Source organism: Spermophilus citellus (assembly GCF_964194105.1).
Source record: "Spermophilus citellus genome assembly, chromosome: 18".
Taxonomy (NCBI): domain Eukaryota; kingdom Metazoa; phylum Chordata; class Mammalia; order Rodentia; family Sciuridae; genus Spermophilus; species Spermophilus citellus.
Genome location: NC_138200.1, coordinates 3,292,885 through 3,313,167, shown reverse-complemented (window position 1 = coordinate 3,313,167; position 20,283 = coordinate 3,292,885). Strand labels below are relative to the sequence as shown.

Genomic DNA, 20,283 nt, shown 5'->3' with positions numbered 1-20,283 from the left:
AGGTTGGCTGGGCTCCTTCTGGCAGCCCACTTGCTCTCTGGGGTTCCCGTCCTCCTGTCCTGTTTGGTCCTGGATGTCCTGCCTGGATGTGGTGTCCAGCATTAAAGTGGGACGTGGCCATCTCCCGTTACTGCCCTTCTCAGCTTTCCCCTGCACATCTGCCTGAATCATTATTATTATTATTATTATTATTATTATTATTATTATTATTATTATCATCATCATCATCATCTTGGTGCCAGGGATTGATGGCAGGGATGTGTCACCACTGAGCCACGTCCCCAGCACTTCTTACTTTTTCTCACTAAGTTGCTTAGGGGTCACTAAGTTGCCCAGGCTGCCCTGGAACCTGCCGTCCTCCTGCCCCAGCCTCCCGGGTGCTGGGACCACAGGAGTGGACACTGCACCCAGCTGTTTCTCTTGTCCATCTGAGTGCCTCGTGGGTGGAAGTGTGTCCCTAATGGTCCCAGGAGGGTGATGGATGGGGTTTTCATCACTGCTAATGTCCCTCTCTGGGTCTCTAGGTGCGTGTTGAGGTGCCGTCTGTTTTGCTGATGTGACTGGAGTTTCTCCCGCTCTCTCTCTCGGTTCCTGTTGGCACAGAACATTCTCCTCCGTGCTCACCCTCAGCCTCTGTGTGTCCTTGAGCTGAAGTGTGGTTCCCGAGGTGTGCCCAGTGGCAGGACCTGCAGTCCCGGCTGTGTGGGAGGGAGAGGGGAGGATCGCTGGAGCCCAGGAGTTCAAGGACGGCCAGGCAAGACAGGGAGACTCAGTCTGAGAAATAAATGAACAAAGAAAAGAGAAAATGAACCAAACAAACAAAAACACCAGATCAAGGGAATCTCTCGCAGACAGTGTGCAGTAGAACTTGGTTTCCCACATTCCCTGTTGGTGCACGGTCGTTGTACGCCTGGTGGGTGTGCAGTTCCACGTTCACACATGCACACAACGCAGCACGTGACTCACCATTGCCACCCGTGTTCCCCTTTCTGTCCCTCCTCCCTCCTCCTGGCCCTGTCCTGTCCTCTGCTGACCTATCTGATTTCCAGGAGACCCCCCGCCATTCTTTTCCTTTCCCTCTCTGGCTTCCACACACACAAGAAAACACGCCACCCTTGACCTTCTGAGTTTGTCTTATTTCACTTAACACAATGGTCTCTAGTTCCACCCATTGTCCTGAAAACGCCATGTGTCCTTCTTCTTAATGTGACTAAATCTCCACTGTGTGGACCCTGCGTTCTCTCTATCAGTCACCCACGGATCACACCAGGGCTGGTTCCACAGCCTGACTCCTGGGAGGTGTGCTGCTGTCTGTCATCAGGGTGTGCTGTCTCTCTGCAGTAAGATGACCTGCACTCTTCAGGACAGACACTGAGGTGGCACAGCTGGGGCGCAGGGGGTTCCGCGCCTCGTCTTTGGAGGAAGCTCAACAGGGTTTCCATGGTGGCTGTGCTCATCCTCAGCCCACTGGGGGGTAGAGTGCTCCTTTTCTGCAACCCCCCAGCACTTAGTGTCACCTATTCCTGATGACGGGCATGCTGCCTGGTGGGGACGGAATCTCAGTGCAGTTTGAATTCCCTTCTCCTTATCTGGTCATGGTGTCGAGTGTGTTTTCATGTGTTTGTGGCCATTTCTATTTCTTCTTTGAGAAATGATGGTTCGTTTGCTGATTCATTGGCTCTTTTCCCTGTTAAGTTTTTGAGCTCTCTCTGTCTTCTGGATATTCACTTTATTCAGAAGAGCAGCTAGAAGGTTCTCCCCCACTCCCTGGTTCTCTCTTCACATTAAGAGCTTCGTGTCCTGCGACGCTCTTTAATCTGATCCATCCATTTACTAAGTCTTGACATTGTCCCCGAGGCCGTCCTGTGTGCTGCAGGGTAGACAGAGGTCTTCCTCTGTGAGTCGCACATTTCTGGTCTAATTCCGAGGTTTGATCCATTTCCAGCTGACGTTGGGCAGGGTGAGTGACAAGGGCCTAGTGTCATTCTTCTCCTGGGGTCTCCTGTTGTCCCAGCCCCGTTGCTGCAGGCTGTCTTTCCTCCCATGTGCTTTGGCAGCTGTGCTGAGCACCAGATGGCTGGGAGCATGTGGGTGCTCCGTGTCCCCTCTCCTGTCCCTCTGTCCCTGGGACTGTGCTATGTCAGGGCCATGCAGCTCTGTCCTGTAGCTCTCTGGTGTAAGGTGAGCTCAGGTGTGTGATCCCGCTAATACTGCTTTTTTTGCTTTAATTGCTTTGACTATTGTGGGTCTTCTATTCTTCCAAACAAATTTTAAGACTTTTTTTCCTAGTTTAACAGAGTCACTGGAATTTGGTGGGGAGTGCAGTGGATTTGCGGATTGTTTTTGGTGGTGGCCATTTTAACAATATCAGTTCTGGCTCTCCACGGACATGGGAAGACTCCACTTTCTTCTTCTTCTTCAGTTTATTTCCTCAGTGTCCTACGGTTTTCACTGTGGAGGCCTTTCACCACGTTGGTTAGTTTTATTCCTATTTTTTTCTTCAGCTTATTTGAATGGGACAGGTGTTTTTTTTTGGTGGGGCGCAGTACTGGGGATTGGACTCAGGGGCACTCGACCACTGAGCCACATCCCAGCCCTATTTTGTATTTTATTTAGAAACAGGGTCTCCCTGAGTTGCTTAGTGCCTTACTTTTGCTGAGTCTGGCTTTGAGTTTGTGATCCTCCTGCCTCAGCCTACCCAGCTGTTGGGAGTACAGGTATGTGCCGCTGCACCTGGCTCCGACCGTGATTTTATTAGGAATGGGTGCTGAATTTTCTCAAAGGCTCTCTCTGCAACTCTTGAGATGACTAAGTGATTTTTTTCTTAATTCTATGATTTGGTAAATTACATTCATTGATTTGAATGTATTAAATCATCCTTGCATTCCTGGGACAAGACAAATTTGGTCATGAGACATGTTCTTCTTAATATGTTCTTGAATATAATTCGCCAATATTTTACTAAGAACTTTTGCATCTAAGTTCATGAGCAATAGTCATCTATAGTTTACTTTCCATTATGTGTCCTTATCTGGTTTGATAGGAGGGTGATATTGGCTCTAGAAGAAATTTGGAAGTGCTCCACCCCTTTCTGGTTCACAAAATAATTTGAGGAGCATTGAAATCAGTTCTTTCTTAAAGGTCTTCTAGAACTCAGCTGGGAATGTATCCTGTGGATTTCTTTGTTGAAGTCTTTTTACTTCTGCTTCTGTCTTGTTACTAGTTATAGGTCTGTTTAGGTTTTCTATGATTCAACATTGGCAGGTCAAATTTGTCTAGAAAGAGATCCTTTTCTTCTAGGTTTTCCAGTTTATTGGAACAAAAATCTTGAAAACAGTCCCTAATGATCCTCTGAATATCTGTGGTAATTTCTTTTTTTATCTCTATTTTTTTAAAAATTTGGGACTTTTCTCTTTTTCTTTTGTTTAGGGTTAACTAAGGTCTCATCAATCTTGTTTATGTTTAGGGACAAGTGACTCTTCATTTCATGGATCTTTTGTATCATTATTATTATTTTTTGGTACTAGGAATTGAACTCAGGGGCACTCAACCCCTGGGCTGTTAGACCAGGATGCAAGAAAAGACCACTGACTCCAATTAAAATCAAACTAAAGCAAACTTACTATTTCTACCAGCCGGGCTGCCTCTCCCTCCCAAAACCTCGGGAACAAGACAGCACCCCAGATTTCCTGCAGCCCAGCTTTATAGCCCAGAAAGTTACACAAAGGAGGGTTACAGATAACAGAACTCTGACAAGCATCACACTAATGGCAGTTTACATTTTTGCTGGCCCCAACATCAGAATTTATGAGGGTCATTAGAGCCTCAGAGAGGGTCGTTGTCTGGCCAGGGAAGGCCAAGATTTGTGAGGCGTCACTTAAGTTTCAGAGAGGGCTGCTATCTGGTCAGAGAGCCAGGCAGGGGTGAGTTCAAGGCCCGGGCAGGAATTCCAAGCAGGTTCAGAATTTGCAGTAATTTATAGTAAAGCCGAAATTATCTTTTCATGGCTTTGTGGCGAGATGGCTCCCAATTTTTAAGAAAAGATCAGGTTGGGTCTATCAGGGCCAACCCCCAGCCCTATTTTGTGTGTTATTTAGAGACAGGGGCTCACTGAGCTGCTTAGGGCCTCACTTTTGCTGAGGCTGGCTGTGAACTTGTGGTCCTCCTGCCTCAGTCTCCCGAGCTGCTGGGATTTAAGGCCTGCACCACCTCTCCTGGCTCTTTGTATCGTTTTTTAATTCTAAATTTTATTAAATTCAGCTCTGATGATGATCATTTCCCTCTTTCTACTTGCTTTGGAATTGATTTGTTCCTGTGAGTCAGGGGTCCTGAGATGAGTGACCAGGTGGTTTATTTGCTGACTTTCTGATTTCTTCTGTGGCCATCACAGCCATGAACTCTTGTCTTAGAAACATCTTCCTAGTGGACTAGAGCTCTGGAATGTTGTGTGGATGTTCTTATTTCATTCTAAAATTATCAAAATTTCTCCCACTTTTTCTTCTATCATCTATTCATTGTTCAAAGGTGTATTCTTCAATCTCCATGTTTATATGATTTCTGTAGGTGTTTGGAAAGGTTGATTTTTCTAAATATAGTTTTTAGTTGTTGATGAACCTTTATTTTATTTATTTGTAAGTGGTGTTGAGAATCGAACCCAGTGTCTCACACATGCTAGGCAAGTGCTCTATCGCTGAGCCACAACCCCAGCACCCCCCACTCAGGTTGATTTTTTTAAAAATATTTATTTTTTAGGTGTAGATGGACACAAGGCCTTTTATTTATTTATTTTATTTTTTAGATGGACACAATATCTTTATTTTGTTATTATGTGGTGTTGAGGATCTAACCCAGCGCCCTGTGCATGCCAGGTGAGCGCGCTACTGCTTGAGCCACATCCCCGGCCCCAGTGCCTTTATTTTTATGTGGTGCTCAGGATTGAACCTGGGTCCCGCTCGTGCTAGGCGAGCGCTCTACCGCTGAGCCACAATCTCAGTTCTGTAAAAGGCTGATTTTGGTTGATTTTTAAAAATTTTTCTCATAGCTTTATTGAGATACAATTGAAGTACAATACAATGTGCAGATTTTTAAGTATGCAATTTGATCAGTTCTGACCTGCACGTAAGTCATAGTCAATATATAATGCATTTCCTTACTTTTTTAATATTTGAAATCTTGTAGACCATGTCTCCTGCATGATTTATTATATTAGAACTCAATCACCTTGAGATATATAGAACCCCACCCCGACGTCAACTGTTTCAAAATTAAGTGGTGCACTTGTAAATATCTCTGAAGTAGGGAAGAAAGCACAAGAGAAGTAAATTAAAGGTGCCTTTTCATCCCCGAGATCCTGATATTTTAACTAAGCTTAAAACATAGTTGGGTCTTGTTATTAATCCATTCTTCCAGTCTAAGTCATTTAATGGGAGAGTTGAGACCACGTACATTCAATGTGACTGTAGAGATGTGTTATTAATTCCCACCATTTTGATTTATCTTTAATGTCTAAGTTGGTCTTTTTTTTTATTGGTTGTTCACAACATTACAAAGCTCTTGACATATTATATTTCATACATTAGATTGAAGTGGGTTATGAACTCCCAATTTTACCCCAAATGCAGATTGCAGAATCACGTCAGTTACACATCCACAATTTTACATAATGCCCTAATAGTGATTGTTGTATTCTGCTACCTTTCCTATCCCCTACTATCCCCCCTCCCCTTCCCTCACATCTTCTCTCTCTACCCCATCTACTGTAATTCATTTCTCTCTTTGTTTATTTTCCCATTCCCCTCACAACCTCTTATATGTAATTTTGTTTAGCAATGAGGGTCTCCCTTCATTTCCAAGCAATTTCCCTTTTCTCTCCCTTTCCCTCCCATCTCAAGTCTCTGTTTAATGTTAATCTTTTCTTCTTACTCTTCCTCCCTGCTCTGTTCATACTTGCTCTCATTATATCAAAGAAGACATTTGGTATTTGTTTTTTAGGGTTTGGCTAGCTTCACTAAGCATAATCTGCTCTAATGCCATCCATTTCCCTGAAAATTCTATGATTTTGTCATTTTTTATTGCTGCATAGTACTCCATTGTGTATAGATGCCACATTTTTTTTATCCATTCATCTATTGAAGGGCATCTGGGTTGGTTCCACAGTCTAGCTATTGTGAATTGTGCTGTTATGAACATCGATGTGGCAGTGTCCCTGTAGCATGCTCTTTTAAGGTCTTCAGGGAATAGTCCGAGAAGGGCAATAGCCGGGTCAAATGGTGGTTCCATTCCCAGCTTTCCCAGGAATCTCCAAACTGCTTTCCAAATTGGCCGCACCAATTTGCAGTCCCACCTGCAATGTACAAGAGTACCCTTTTCTCCACATCCTCGCCAGCACTTGTTGTTGTTTGACTTCATAGTGGCTGCCAATCTTACTGGAGTGAGATGGTATCTTAGGGTGGTTTTGATTTGCATTTCTCTGACTGCTAGAGATGGAGAGCATTTTTTCATGTACTTGTTGATTGATTGTATATCCTCCTCTGAGAAGTGTCTGTTCAGGTCCTTGGCCCATTTGTTGATTGGGTTATTTGTTATCTTATTGTCTAATTTTTTGAGTTCTTTGTATACTCTGGATATTAGGGCTCTATCTGAAGTGTGAGGCATAAAAATTAGTTCCCAGGATGTAGGCTCCCTATTTACCTCTCTTATTGTTTCTTTTGCTGTGAAAAAACTTTTAAGTTTAATTAAGTCCCATTTGTTGATTCTAGTTGTTAACTCTTGTGCTATGGGCGTCCTATTAAGGAATTTGGAGCCCGACCCCACAATCTGTAGATCGGAGCCAACTTTATCTTCTATCAGACGCAGAGTTTCTGATTTGATATCAAGCTCCTTGATCCATTTTGAGTTAACTTTTGTGCATGGCGAGAGAAAGGGATTCAGTTTCATTTTGTTGCACATGGATTTCCAGTTTTCCCAACACCATTTGTTGAAGATGCTATCCTTCCTCCATTGCATGCTTATAGCCCCTTTATCAAATATAAGATAGTTGTAACTTTGTGGATTAGTCTCTGTGTCCTCTATTTTATACCATTGGTCCACCCGCCTGTTTTGGTACCAGTACCATGCTGTTTTTATTACTATTGCTCTGTAATATAGTTTGAAATCTGGTATCGCTATACCGCCTGATTCACACTTTCTGCTTAGAATTGCTTTTGCTATTCTGGGTCTTTTATTTTTCCATATGAATTTCATGATTGCTTTATCTATTTCTACAAGAAATGCCGTTGGGATTTTGATTGGCATTGCATTGAACCTATAGAGAACTTTGGGTAATATCGCCATTTTGATGATGTTAGTTCTGCCTATCCATGAACAGGGTATATTTTTCCATCTTCTAAGATCTTCTTCTACTTATCTCTTTAGGGTTCTGTAGTTTTCATTGTATAAATCTTTCACCTCTTTTGTTAGGTTGATTCCCAAGTATCTTATTTTTTTTGAGGATATTGTGAATGGAGTGTTTTTCCTCATTTCCATTTCAGAAGTTTTGTCGCTGATATACAGAAATGCCTTTGATTTATGCGTGTTGATTTTATATCCTGCCACTTTGATGAATTCGTTTATTAGTTCTAGTAGTTTCTTTGTAGACCCTTTTGGGTCTTCTAGGTATAGAATCATGTAATCTGCAAATAGTGATAATTTAAGTTCTTCTTTTCCAATTTTTATGCCTTTAATTTCTTTCGTCTGTCTAATTGCTCTGGCCAGTGTTTCGAGAACTATATTGAATAGAAGTGGAGATAGAGGGCATCCCTGTCTTGTTCCGGATTTTAGAGGGAATGCCTTCAACTTTTGTCCATTCAGAATGATGCAAGCCTGAGGCTTAGCATAGATAGCTTTTACCATGTCAAGGTAAGTTCCTGTTATCCCTAGTTTTTCTAATGTTTTGAACATAAAGGCATGCTGTACTTTGTCGAATGCTTTCTCTGCATCTATCGAGATGATCATATGGTTCTTATCTTTAAGTCTATTGATGTGGTGAATAACATTTATTGATTTCCGTATGTTGAACCATCCTTGCATCCCAGGGATGAATCCTACTTGATCATGGTGCACTATTTTTTTGATGTGTTTTTGTATTCCATTCGCCAGAATTTTATTGAGGATTTTTGCATCTAGGTTCATTAGAGATATTGGTCTGTAGTTTTCTTTCTTTGAGGTGTCTTTGTCTGGTTTCGGAATCAGGGTGATGTTGGCCTCATAGAATGAATTTGGAAGAGCTCCCTCTTTTTCTATTTCCTGAAATAACTTGAAAAGTATTGGTATTAATTCTTCTTTAAAGGTTTTGTAAAACTCCGCTGTATACCCATCCGGTCCTGGGCTTTTCTTGGTTGGTAGTCTTTTGATGGCTTCTTCAATTTCATCCATTGATATTGGTCTGTTCAGATTGTGTGTATCCTCCTGACTCAGTCTGGGCAAATCATATGACTTAAGAAATTTATCGATGTCTTCACTATCCTCTATTTTATTGGAATATAGATTTTCAAAATAATTTCTAATTGTCTTCTGTATTTCTGTAGCATCTGTTGTGATATTGCCTTTTTCATCCCATATGTTAGTAATTTGAGTTCTCTCTCTTCTTCTCTTTGTTAGCATGGCTAAAGGTCTGTCGATCTTATTTATTTTTTCAAAGAACCAACTTTTAGTTTTGTTAATTTTTTCAATAGTTTCTTTTGTTTCAATTTCATTAATTTCCCCTCTGATTTTAATTATTTCTTGCCTTCTACTACATTTGCTGTTGTTTTGCTCTTCCTTTTCTAGGGCTTTGAGTTGGAGTGTGAGCTCATTTATTTGTTGGTTTCTTCTTTTTTTGAGAAATGACCACCAGGCGATGAACTTTCCTCTTAAAACTGCTTTCATTGTGTCCCATAGATTCCGATATGTTGTGTCTGTATTTTCGTTTATCTCTAAGAATTTTTTGATTTCCTCCTTTATGTCTTCTGTAACCCATTGATCATTCAGTAGTATATTGTTCATTGTCCATGTGATGTAGGATTTTTCCTTCCTTCTTTTATCATTGATTTCCAGTTTCATTCCATTATGATCAGATAAAATGCATGGTATTATCTCCACCCCTTTATATTTACTGAGGGTTGCCCTGTGGCATAATATATGGTCTATTTTTGAGAAGGATCCATGTGCTGCTGAGAAGAAAGTATATCCATTTGATGATGGTTGATATATTCTATATAAGTCAGTTAAGTCTAGGTTATTGATTGTGGTATTGAGTTCTATAGTTTCTTTATTTAACTTTTGTTTGGAGGATCTGTCCAATGGTGAGAGAGGTGTGTTGAAGTCTCCCATAATTATTGTGTTGTGGTCTATTTGATTCTTGAATTTGAGGAGAATTTTTTTTGTGAATGTCGCAGCACCATTATTTGGTGCGTAAATATTGATAATTGTTATGTCTTGTTGGTGAATGGTTCCTTTTAACAGTATATAATGACCTTCTTTATCCCTTTTGATTAACTTAGTCTTGAAGTCGATTTTATTTGATATGAGGATGGCCACCCCTGCTTGCTTGCGAGGACCGTGTGCGTGGTATATTTTTTCCCATCCTTTCACCTTCAGCCTGTGTATGTCTTTTCCAATCAGATGTGTCTCCTGGAGGCAGCATATTGTTGGATTTGTTTTTTTAATCCATGATACCAGCCTATGTCGCTTTATTGGAGAGTTTAAGCCATTAACATTCAGAGTTACTATTGATATGTGGTTTGAACTTCCATCCATGATTGATTGTTTATCCTTTTTTTAAAAAAATTTTAGTTTGTTTCTCCATGATTGTCTTTCCCCTCGCCCTCTGTCTTTACTGAGGCACTTCCCACTGATGGTTTTGGTTATTGTTTTTCATTTCTTCTTCTTGTAGTGTTTTGCTCAAAATGCTTTGCAATGCTGGTTTTCTGGCTGCAAATTCTTTTAACTTTTGTTTATCGTGAAATATTTTTATTTCGTTGTCATACCTGAAGCTTAATTTTGCTGGATACAGAATTCTTGGTTGGCATCCATTGTCTTTCAGTGTTTGAAATACATTGTTCCATGACCTTCTTGCTTTCAGTGTCTGTGATGAAAAATCCGTTGTTTACCTTATTGGTTTACCCCTAAATGTAATCTGTCTCCTTTCTCTTGTAGCTTTTAATATTTTCTCTTTGTTCTGTATGTTGGATATCTTCATAACAATGTGTCTTGGCGTTGGTCTACTGTGATTTTGTGTGCTCGGTGTCCTGTATGCATCTTCAATTTGTATATCTGTTTCCTTTTTTATTTCTGGAAAGTTTTCTGTAATTATTTCATTCAGCAGGTTTCTCATTCCCTTGGTTTGAATCTCTGTACCTTCTTCTATCCCGATGACTCGTAAGTTTGGTTTTTTATGTTATCCCATAACTCTTGGATGTTTTTCTCGTGATTTTTTACCAGCCTTTCTGAGTTGGCTAGACTCTTTTCAAGATGGTATATTTTGTCTTCATTATCTGATGTTCTGGCTTCTACTTGCTCCACTCTGTTAGTGATACTCTCAATTGAGTTTTTAATTTGGTTTATCGTTTCCTTCATTTCTAGAATTATTGTTTGATTATTTTTTATAATCTCTATCTCCTGATAAAGATGCTTAACTTCTTCTTTTATCTGTTTGTGAAATGCATTCTCAATGTGTTCTTTCGCTGCTTGAATTTGCTGTCTTGTATCCTCTTTAAGGTTCCATTCCATCTGTCTTAGGTGTTCCTTGAGTTCTTTATATGACCATTTTTCTGATGACTCTAGGTCCTCCTGAATATTTAGGCTGTCCTGCATTGTTTGTACTCCTTTTCTTCCTTATTTTTTGAAGCTGCTCATGTTGCTTCTTGTTCTGTTTGACTGCTGAGTTACTGTTTACTCCTATAAATTAGTTTGATGCTTGGGAGGAAAGGTATTTGAAGGGAAGGGAAGAAGTCTCTAAAGAGAATGAGAGTAGGCAGGTAGAATTCAAGGAAAAAGGGGGGATAAGAAAAATGAAAAGACTAAAGAAGAAAAAGATAGGAACTAAAAAAGAAAAAAATTAAAAAAAATAAATAAAATAATAATAATAATTAAAAAAATTTTAAATTAAAATTAGTAGAAAAAAATTAAAAAAAAATTGTAAAAAAAAATTAATAAAACAACAAGAAAGAAAAAAATGAAAATGAAAGAAAAACCCAAATCAAAAAAAAAAGAGAAAAGAAAAAGAAAAACAAAAAACAAACAAACAAAAAAACTAATAAATGCCGTCTTAGAGTTTGATTAACTTCTCTTCCAGTAGGTGGCGCTGTGCCCACCTGGCCAAGTTTCTCCTGTCAATTCGCGGGAACCAATCACTGTGCAGCAGCTCCTCCCAGACAGGGCGAGTCTCCAATCCTGAGTGTCTAGGGCCTCCTCTTGTGTCTAGTCACTTCCCACTTTTTCTCTAGCCAGGCCCCTCTCACCACAATACTGGCTACACGCCAAGTCTGCTGCTCCCGGGAGCCCTGTTTTCATGAACGACTGGGCACACTCTTCCAGTTTGCCATTCCCTCAGACCCTAAGTTTGTAGAGCTTGGGGCTGAGAATCTTCAGCGGATTTTACTTGCCCTCTGGTATCCACTTCCCCGTAGGTGGTGCAAGAGGCCTCAGCAGTCAGCCCTGGTGGGAGCGGTAGTTCCACTCGCGGGACTCGCACCACCTCTGATTCCCTCGGGCTGGCTGAAGCACTCACAGGAGAGCTGGGAGGGGCCCTTACGGGAGAGCTGGGAGGGGCTCTTAGGGTTTTCCCGATGTGTGGAGAGGCAAGGCTATGGGATCACACACCTGTTTCAACGAAGTTATCTCCTCCGCAGCAGTCTGATGACGTCGTTTCTCTTTGCCGGGCGACTAATTCAACGGGTGGGTCCTTCTCTCCCAAGCCCCGTTTCAAACCTGTGGCCACTACTTATGAAGGCTCGGTAGGCATTTACCTTCGTAGGATGAGAAGGGCTGACCAGTTGTTTCAGCCGGATGAATTAATGCCGAGTCATAGCTGTTTGTCTGCGGGAAGCAGGTGACCGGGAGTTTGAATTCAGCGGGTCAGAGCTCAGTGTGTGTTCTCGGATCACTTGGATTTTAAATTGTCGCTCCTCTTATCAGCTGTTTCATATACTTCGGCAGCTCATTCGCGCGGTGAAGAGTCTGCTCTATGGTGCTCTGTGGGAGGCGGCGGCGGCGGCGGCGGCCGTCGGCGGGACCCCCGGGGAGGGGGTGCGGGTTGGGGGAGGGGAGGCGGCGCCTCAGGGCCGCGCGGTCCGGTACCGGACACGCAGGAGAGCGGGCGGGGTGGGGGAAAGAAATTGAGATCTAAATTTAGAGACTGAGCTTGGGATAAAAGACAGCTGGGGAGAAAGAAGCAAGGCGGAGAGGCGGAGAGGAGAAGGAGAAGGGGCCCAGGGAGCCGGGCTGCGGCCTTAATGCTCGCGCTGAAGTCGTGCTGGACTCCCTTCACCTTGGCTGGATTAGTGGCGGATTCACTCCACCTAGGCCCCTTTCTTGACACGGTGCTGGGTTTTTATCGACAGATCTCCTTTAATGATCTTTACCTCATCTTTTCAGACGCGGCGGTGCGGGGCACAGAGCGGCTTACTCACTTCCCGCCGCCATCTTCCCTCCACTTCCCTAAGTTGGTCTTGTTTCTCATTTGCTTAGCTACTCTTCAGATGAGGCTTACCTGTTTGTGAGCTCTGTGGTTTTTTAATGTGGTTTTTTATTTCTTTTGAGTTAAATATTTTTACAAGTATTTTCTATAGTGCCATTTTAGTAGTCACGGATTCTTTTACTTTCACTTCTCTTGGGAGGTTTTCATTTCTTATTTGATTCTGAAGGATAACGTTTCTGGATCCAGCAATAGTTGTTGGCCGTTGTTTTCTTTCAGGGTTTGGGACACATGATTCAAAGTCCTCCTGGATTTTTAGGATTTGTTCTAAGAGTTTGGAAGTAATTCTGACAGGGCTGCCTCTAAATGTAAACTGACATTTTTACTTTTGAAACTTTTAAAATAGTATTTGTTTCCTGTATGTTAGGCATTTAAATCACAGTATGTCATGGAGAGGTTCTTTTTAAAAAGTCTTGGCTATCTGGTGTTCTGAGTGCCTAGTGACTCTGGATGCTCATTTCATTCTTCATGGATCCTACTCAGGGAAAAAATAACAAAATTATTCAAACCCTAAGAATGAACGTCTCTGTGTATCCCCTGTATCTACATCTTCTAAACCAGGGGAAGGCACCCAGACTGTACATATTTGCCCCAACCCACCTGTTTTCTGGTGCTGGGGATAGAATCCAGAGCCTTGTGAATGGAGCTGGCCCTGGGCCTCAGAGCGGCCTGCTCAGCCCCTGGCTCCATCCACTCTAAGGGCACCTTCCTGTGCTCATGGGCCATGGTCAGCACCTGGTTGCTGTTGTGGGTGTCCCCACCTCAGCCTTCCGCAGTGCGTCCCAGGGTCATGTTCTTACCTCCCTGTGGACCTCACGGGTGGCTGGAGTCCTTCCCCTGAAGTGAGTGAGGGGATGCTCCATGTCGATGGAGCAGATGTTGGAGTCCTTGCCCAGGGCAGCTGTGGGCCCCACGCACCCACCCTCAGCTCAGGCTTCAGCCTCAGGGAGCAGGATTTGCTGCTGTCTCCTGCTGAGTGTGTTCCAGGGAAGGAAGTGGCCTCCAGGTGCCTTGCAGGTCTCACAGATGGCATTGCATCCAGACCTCTCTGAATGTGACAGGTTAGATGCTCATTCACCGCAGGTCCAAAGTAATCTAGGGACTTGGGTCCCTGTAATATTCCACCCTTGCCCCAGGGCCACTCCCTGTGTGGTCCACCCTGCATGCCTCAGGGCCAGTGCACACAGCTGGGTGAACTCTGCTGGTTGGTCCCGTAGCCCAGCTGGTCTGGTAGCCTTGCTTGGACTGTGCTCAGCTGGTGCTCACTGCTCAGGGATGGCCATGGGGGGTAGCAGGAGTCTGTCTTGCCCTCATCAGCCTCAGTCCTGGGCAGGACCCAGTGCCTGGCTGGAGGGTGGGGCTCACGTTGTGTGCCTCCCCCCTTGGCAGCCACACTTCCTTCCTGTACTTGGTTGGTGTGGCAAACTTCCTGTTCCTTCTCCAGAGAACGCAGTCTTGACTGGAAACAGGAGGATGTGGGGGGTGCACTGGACAGGAGCTGTTCACCCACCTTTAAGTCCTGAGTAAAGGGGAACTGAAATGGTATAGCACCCATCGCAGTGCAATAGGACTCTACCTCTGCTCCCATAGAAAGGTGCAGCTCTGCGGGTGGGCGTCACCTGATGGGGGGAATCACACCCACCTATTTGTGTAACCCTACCCTTTTCCCTTTTTTGGATAGAATGTTCCGTGGATTGGCTCCCCAGTAGTAAAACCTGGGTTCGAGGTGTGCCCTCTCCTTCTTGCCTGCCTTGCCTCCTGTGGGAGCTGTGGCTGAGGAGCCGTCACTGAACCCAAAGAAAAATGTATTTTCTGTGTCTGTGTCTTTATGTAGTCAGCCCAGATTGACGAGGAGTGACCCTGATTGATTTAGTCACATGTCCCTTCAGTAGGACCCTGGGCTAACTGGGGACCTGATCCTGCACCCCTGGGGCAGAGTGGCTTGTCATCTACCCTCTTCCAGCCACTGGGCTCCTCACCTGGACCTGCAGGAGTCAGTGACCCTCCCCCAGGGGATTCCGACTGTCCCCAGGGAGGATGTGGCCAGAGCAGACCTCAGGCTGACACAGCAGCACCGTCAGGTGGGCCTCACCTGTGGGCTCTCGGCCCCTCCCACCTTAGTGTGGAGACCCACAGAGGCTCCTGGGCAGGGGCCTGGGCCTGGATGCCCGCTGCCTGGGTCTGACCCCAGGGCTCCTGTCCCCTGAGCTGTGTGCCAACCTCGACCCCAAGGCACCATCCCAGAGCCCGCTGGCCTGTCCCAAGCGTGTGTGGCAGAGGCTCACCCTGCTGTGCTGGTCCAGGTACATGTCACAGGGGGACCACGGGGTCCCTGAGGCCCAGGTTCCTGTGGGTCTCCTGCAAGTGGTGATGAGGGACGGTTGAGCAGCAGATGGCGTCCTCTTCTGTTTAGGTAAAGGTGAGATGAGGTCTGTCCTTTTGGACACACCTGGAACCTGGGGAAGGCCTCCTGGAGGGGAGCTGGGAAGAGCTGCCTTCAGACCAAGAGCAGGCCCAGGGGACCTGGGGCTCCATGGAGCAGAGACGCTGGTCCCACCCCCCCAGGTCCCTCAGGCCTGTGCAGTCTCAGAGTCGAGGTGGACGGTGGCAGGTGGCCTCGACCCACACAAGAGCAACCCGACGTCGCCCCAAAGATGGTCGTGAGTGACATCTGCCTGTGGACGGCGACTTTCCCCTGGGTGTGGACCTGTCTAGTTCCTTGTTTTAAACCCCATCAGAACTGTGGGGGCGGTCACTGAGCCCCCTGGAGTCGGCAGCCGTGTTCCCGCCCACCCTGCCCACGACCACATGGACCCTGCTCCATGACTGTGCAGTCTGTGGGGACGGCCATCGCCCTGCGTTCTAGGGACCACCCAGTCTTCCTTGACCCATGTGTGGTCTCTCTGCCAAAGCCACTGCCTGAGGGTCTGTGGCCTGTCCTGGAGGACCCCACGCAGCACGAAGGAGCCGGTGCTCGCCCTGCCCAGGGCCGCAGCGGGCTGCTCACAGGGTCACCCGGGGCCAGCCTGGCGGGTGTGTGAGGCACTCAGTGGCACAGCAGGGTTCCCGCATGGAGGTGACAGCAGGGCCACGCTGTCCCTGCTGATGGTGCTGGGGATGCTTTTGAGTGTGCTCGTAAGTTCAGGTGGACAGATTTCCCTGTATAGAGGACACAGTGGGGACAAACGGAGTCCTGGGACATTGGAGGATCCTACAGTGCGGGCTGGACAGAGCAGGAGGGGGGTTCTGTCCCACTGCCCAGCAGGGCAGCTGAGCCGACAACAATGTCCCCAGACCTCAGCACAGGGGAGAAGGTCACGAGGGTTTATGCTGGCACGGACTCCCCCCGGTCCCCAGGGCTTGGATCCAGCCCTGGTTTCTTGTTGTGCACGTCAAAGAGGCCAGCTCACAAGGCTTTGAGGCAGCTCACCAGGCCTTGAAGGACTTGTGGTGTCTGTTTTCGTGTTATTTCAGCCTGTAATGGTCATGTGGGGACGCCCTGACCTGCTTGGGTCTGATAAGGTTCCTGGTTGAGGGCTCATTATGAGTCGACATGAACCACCTGTTTTTCCTTCCCCTTTGCTCCCGCCTACGAGTAACTTTCCCGGCCTTGGGCAAGGATAATATAAGTATGTGCTGAGCGAATAAAGATTGATTTTTTTCCCCCTGGATGAAGGACCTCGGACTCCTGTGTCTTTTTTAATCCCGACGTCTCCCGCCGGACTCGGTCCATTTCGCCGAACGTGCGCGGCAGGTTTACAAAGCAAGGGTGAGTGTCTGCCCCAGGTGACCTCGCACCTGATTCCTCACTACTCAGGGTGAGCGGGCCTGACCCTCACAGTGTCCCCCCGAGAGCTGAACTCATCGTGTGTGGGTTACAAATGCCAAAGAGCCGTGTGTCCCCCCGTGGCCGAGGGGCCTGAGGAGCAGGCAGGCTGCATCTCCAGCACTGAACCTGGGAGGGAGCAGCCAGGAGGGGCAGGTCCGGCTGCCCCTGATTTCCACCCAGTGACAGTGGCCGTCCTCTGCCCCTAGAGCTGAGTGAACACCAGCTCACAGGCCAGAGCCTCCTGCGTGTCTGCAGCCAGCCAGGGTGTGGGGACCTGGGGCAGCCCAGGAGCAGCTCCCAGAGGGGACGTGGAACACGGCCCCTGCTCCTCCCAGCGACCTGCGTCCTGTGTGTCCTTCCTGCCCCATGGACAGCTGCCCTCCTGGACAGGGTGCAGGACCTGCATAAGAGGCGTGAAGCCCTTCTCCTGGGGCAGTGGCTGTGGTTCATGCCATCTGCTCCTCCCTGTCCATGGGACCCTGTGCTGCTCCTGGACATCTCCTGCAGGGTAGGGTCCCCTGCGTGTCCAGCAGCACCTGCATCTAAGGTCCTGGCTGAGGTCCAAGCTGAGGTCCCCCGTCCTCCCTGCAGGTCACCCTCTCTCACCCTGAGTCTCTGCCCACAAGGTCGCAAATATTGGAATGAAAGATGGGAATTCCTTACCTGAGACCAGGAGGTCCAGGGGGTCACTGGGGTCTGACCACACCTGGGGTTTGCTCCTGAAATAGCCGTAGCATGTGAATGTCCACCTGTGGGTGGGGTTAACAGGCCCCACGGGGAACTGGGCCTCGAACTGCCCACTGGGTTTTTGCTGTGAGTCCAGGGTCCAGGTGAGGTTGTGTTCTCCTTCCTTCGTCAAAATAAAGCTGTCAAATTCTTTCCATGAGCCACACTGGAGGGTCACGTTCCCTCCTGAGGTCACCACAGGGCTGGGCAGGGCTGAGAGCCTGGGTTTGCTGTAGAATCCTAGGAGAGAAGGAGGCGGGCGTTCATGGCTCCCTCCTCCCCCATTAATGGGCTGTGAGAGGGACACCTGGGGGCAGACCCCTTTCCTTAGGCAGAGCCGGGGCCGGACCCCTGAGTGTCCACTCACCTGTCACCACCAGCTCTAGGCGTTCACTGTGCTGTGAGGAGCCAGCAGGGCTCTGATAGTAGCATTGATACCCTCCTGCATCCTGCGCAGTCATGGTGGGGATGGGGAACATGGCCCTGTTCCCTGGACCCTGTAAGGCTCTTCTGCATGTGGGCCTCCTGGTCCTTTCCATAATGAGACAGTACTCTTGGGCGTACAGTGTTCCCTGACACCAGAGGGTCACTGAACTTCCACGGGGAATGACAGGGCCTGGTTCTGCCCACAGGTTGGGCTTGGGGAGGGTCCCTGCAAGAAAACCAGAGGCTGGGTCCTGGCCTGTCCCTACCCCAGGTCCCACTTCCCTACCTTGTCACCACCCTCGGCCCAGGCTGCTCTCTTCTCTCCTGAGACCCCAGGGGCTGAGCCTGGGCAGGACGTGGGAGGCTGCAGGGCACTCACCTGAAGACCCCCGGGGGCTCTGTTGCAGACTCAGCCCTGGAAGAGATGTTCCCGTGAGGAGCTGGCATCTCAGTGTTGGGGAGAATTATTGTCCCTTGTGGTCACAGCAGCCATTTGGTACCATATGAGACTAAGACCTGAGAGTTCCCTGTGAACAGGCACCTGGGACCCTCCCCACCCAGCCTGTGTCCCTCCCTCCAACCAACACTGACCGAGGCAGAGGAGGACAGGCAGGGTGGACCTCATGCCGCCTGGTCTGAAGACTCCAGCGTCCAGAGGGGAGAGTGCAGGCCCTGCAGGTCAGAGAGCACGGAAGTGGTAAGCTGGGGCTGCTGCTGGCCCCTGATCCCCAGAGCTGCGCACCCACCGGATAGGGCGGCCACTCTTGGCCCATATCTGGTTTCCTCAAGGCAGGGCTCTGGGGAATTCCGCCCCTTTGGGACATCTCAGGGGAGATCTGAGGTCCCCTGACCCTGAGGCCCTTATACACTGACCTGAATGCTGCCCATCCATGCCATGTCACTTGCTGCTGGCCAGTCCCTGTGACTGCAGCAGGGGCACCCTGACCTCAGTCCCCTGTCAGGTGGAGACCCTCAGGCAGTGCCTGGTCCCCAGGGGTCCCTGTGTCCAGCACCGGAGCTTTCCTGCTCACCAGGTGACCCGCCCTCCCTGGAGACCCCAGAACGTGATCACCTCAGCCTTTTGCGGATCTGGCTGAGGCCAAGGAGGTGTCCAGGCAGGTCTCAGAGGACAGTGGGAGCGTCAGGGTCCAGCGTCCTTTTCCTTTGCTTCCAGAGGACCCAGTGCAGAGGATCCCAGGTCCCCTCATTGTCCCCACCCCTCCTACCTGGGAGGAACCCTCGTGTTTTGCCAAAACCACAATCTGCGCCTGGGAGGATCCTCGTGTGTCCCTAGATCAGGTGGCTTAGATGGAGCACTTGTGACACAACCACACAGAGGTAACCCATGTGGACTCTCTCCCAGGACTCTGCCTGTCCCTAGTGTTGGCTGTGGCAGGTCACCCTGGGCTCCTCAGTGCATGACCTCAGCTTCCCAGGGCTCCCCCCTTCAGCCTGGGCTCTGGAGGCCCAATGTCTTCAGGAGGGACTTTCCACCATGTCCTCTGCTGCCTCCCCTTCCAGGGCCCAGCAGGGACAGGAGGTGGGTAAATTGGGGCCACATTGGGGCCAGGATGCAGGAGCTGAGCAATGAGCAGGATGTGGTCACAGGACCTTCACACCCTGCAGGTTTGCTGCCTCCTCCCCACAGCAAGGTGACCAGCTCCTCACCCCAGGAAGGGCCGGGGGTGGGCAGCTGCAGAGGAGACCTGGGTGCAACCCCAGCCCTGCAAGGCCCCGCTCCCCCTCCTGCTGCCTGCCCCTGTGTGCACACTGCAGGCTCCACGTGGCCACTTACGTGCAAGGAGACATTTCAATATGTCTCAGCACCTCTCTTGGTCTGTGGGATCAGTGGATTCCCTGCCTCAGCCCAAGGTGATGAGGGTGCTCCCATGGAGCATGAAGGGGTCCCTGGGTGCTCTGTGCTCCTGCTCCTGTCGTGTCCCACAACGTGTCCAGGTCAGCAGAGGTGGGGGACTTGACCTGCTTTGCATCCTGGGCGTTCACTGTCCCAGGTCCTTCCTTTCCCATAACCTGGGAGCACGTCCCTGTTCAAGTGCCTCTGCCTTCTTGACCTTCATGTCCTCTCATTCCTTTCATATCTTTTGTTTGTTTGTTCTGATTCCTTTGCGGCCCTGAAGGTGGACCCAGGCCCTGGGGGTGCTCTGCAGGCCTGTCCCATGAGCTACGTCCTGTCCAGTCCTTTTTAGTTTTTATGTTGAGTCATGAGGTTCCTAAGTTCCCCAGGTGGCCTTGAACTTGCCATCCTCCTGCCTCGGCCTCCAGAGTCATTGGAGTTAAAGCCCTGGGCCCCTGTGCTGGGCTGGTCTCTGTAATACCTTTTAAGGGTTCACTGTTTCCATCCATCTCCTCCGTCTCCTACTATAATTGAAATGAGTAAAACACCCTCTTCTAACTCACAGTACTTTTCAGGTTTTGATGCTCAATTGCTGTGTCATCTTTGAGAGAGACTCAGGTGCATCTAGAGCTCAGAGACCATGGTACCTATTTGTCTGCATCAGCTCTGAACAATTTCTCTCCGTGTCACAGGTGCTTCATGGTGGTGCGTTCCCCTGTTTCTTTCTGGAGATGC

At 47.9% G+C, this 20,283-nt stretch overlaps 2 protein-coding genes across 2 annotated transcripts in view; both read right to left on the bottom strand.

Moving 5' to 3' along the window:
• LOC308637577 (leukocyte immunoglobulin-like receptor subfamily B member 3) overlaps nucleotides 1-20,283 on the bottom strand; it is a 48,168-nt gene that overhangs the window by 7,858 nt on the left and 20,027 nt on the right. The gene's annotated exons all lie outside the window — the stretch shown is intronic.
• On the bottom strand, nucleotides 16,588-18,360 carry LOC308637258 (leukocyte immunoglobulin-like receptor subfamily A member 5; the record flags this gene model as incomplete). Its single annotated transcript, XM_081273586.1, has 5 exons — nucleotides 18,285-18,360; nucleotides 18,073-18,108; nucleotides 17,635-17,919; nucleotides 17,205-17,507; nucleotides 16,588-16,667 (listed from the first exon to the last, which is right to left on the bottom strand). Exons 1-5 carry the CDS (start codon nucleotides 18,316-18,318, stop codon nucleotides 16,588-16,590), a joined length of 738 nt encoding a protein of 245 aa, XP_081129712.1. The 5' UTR covers nucleotides 18,319-18,360.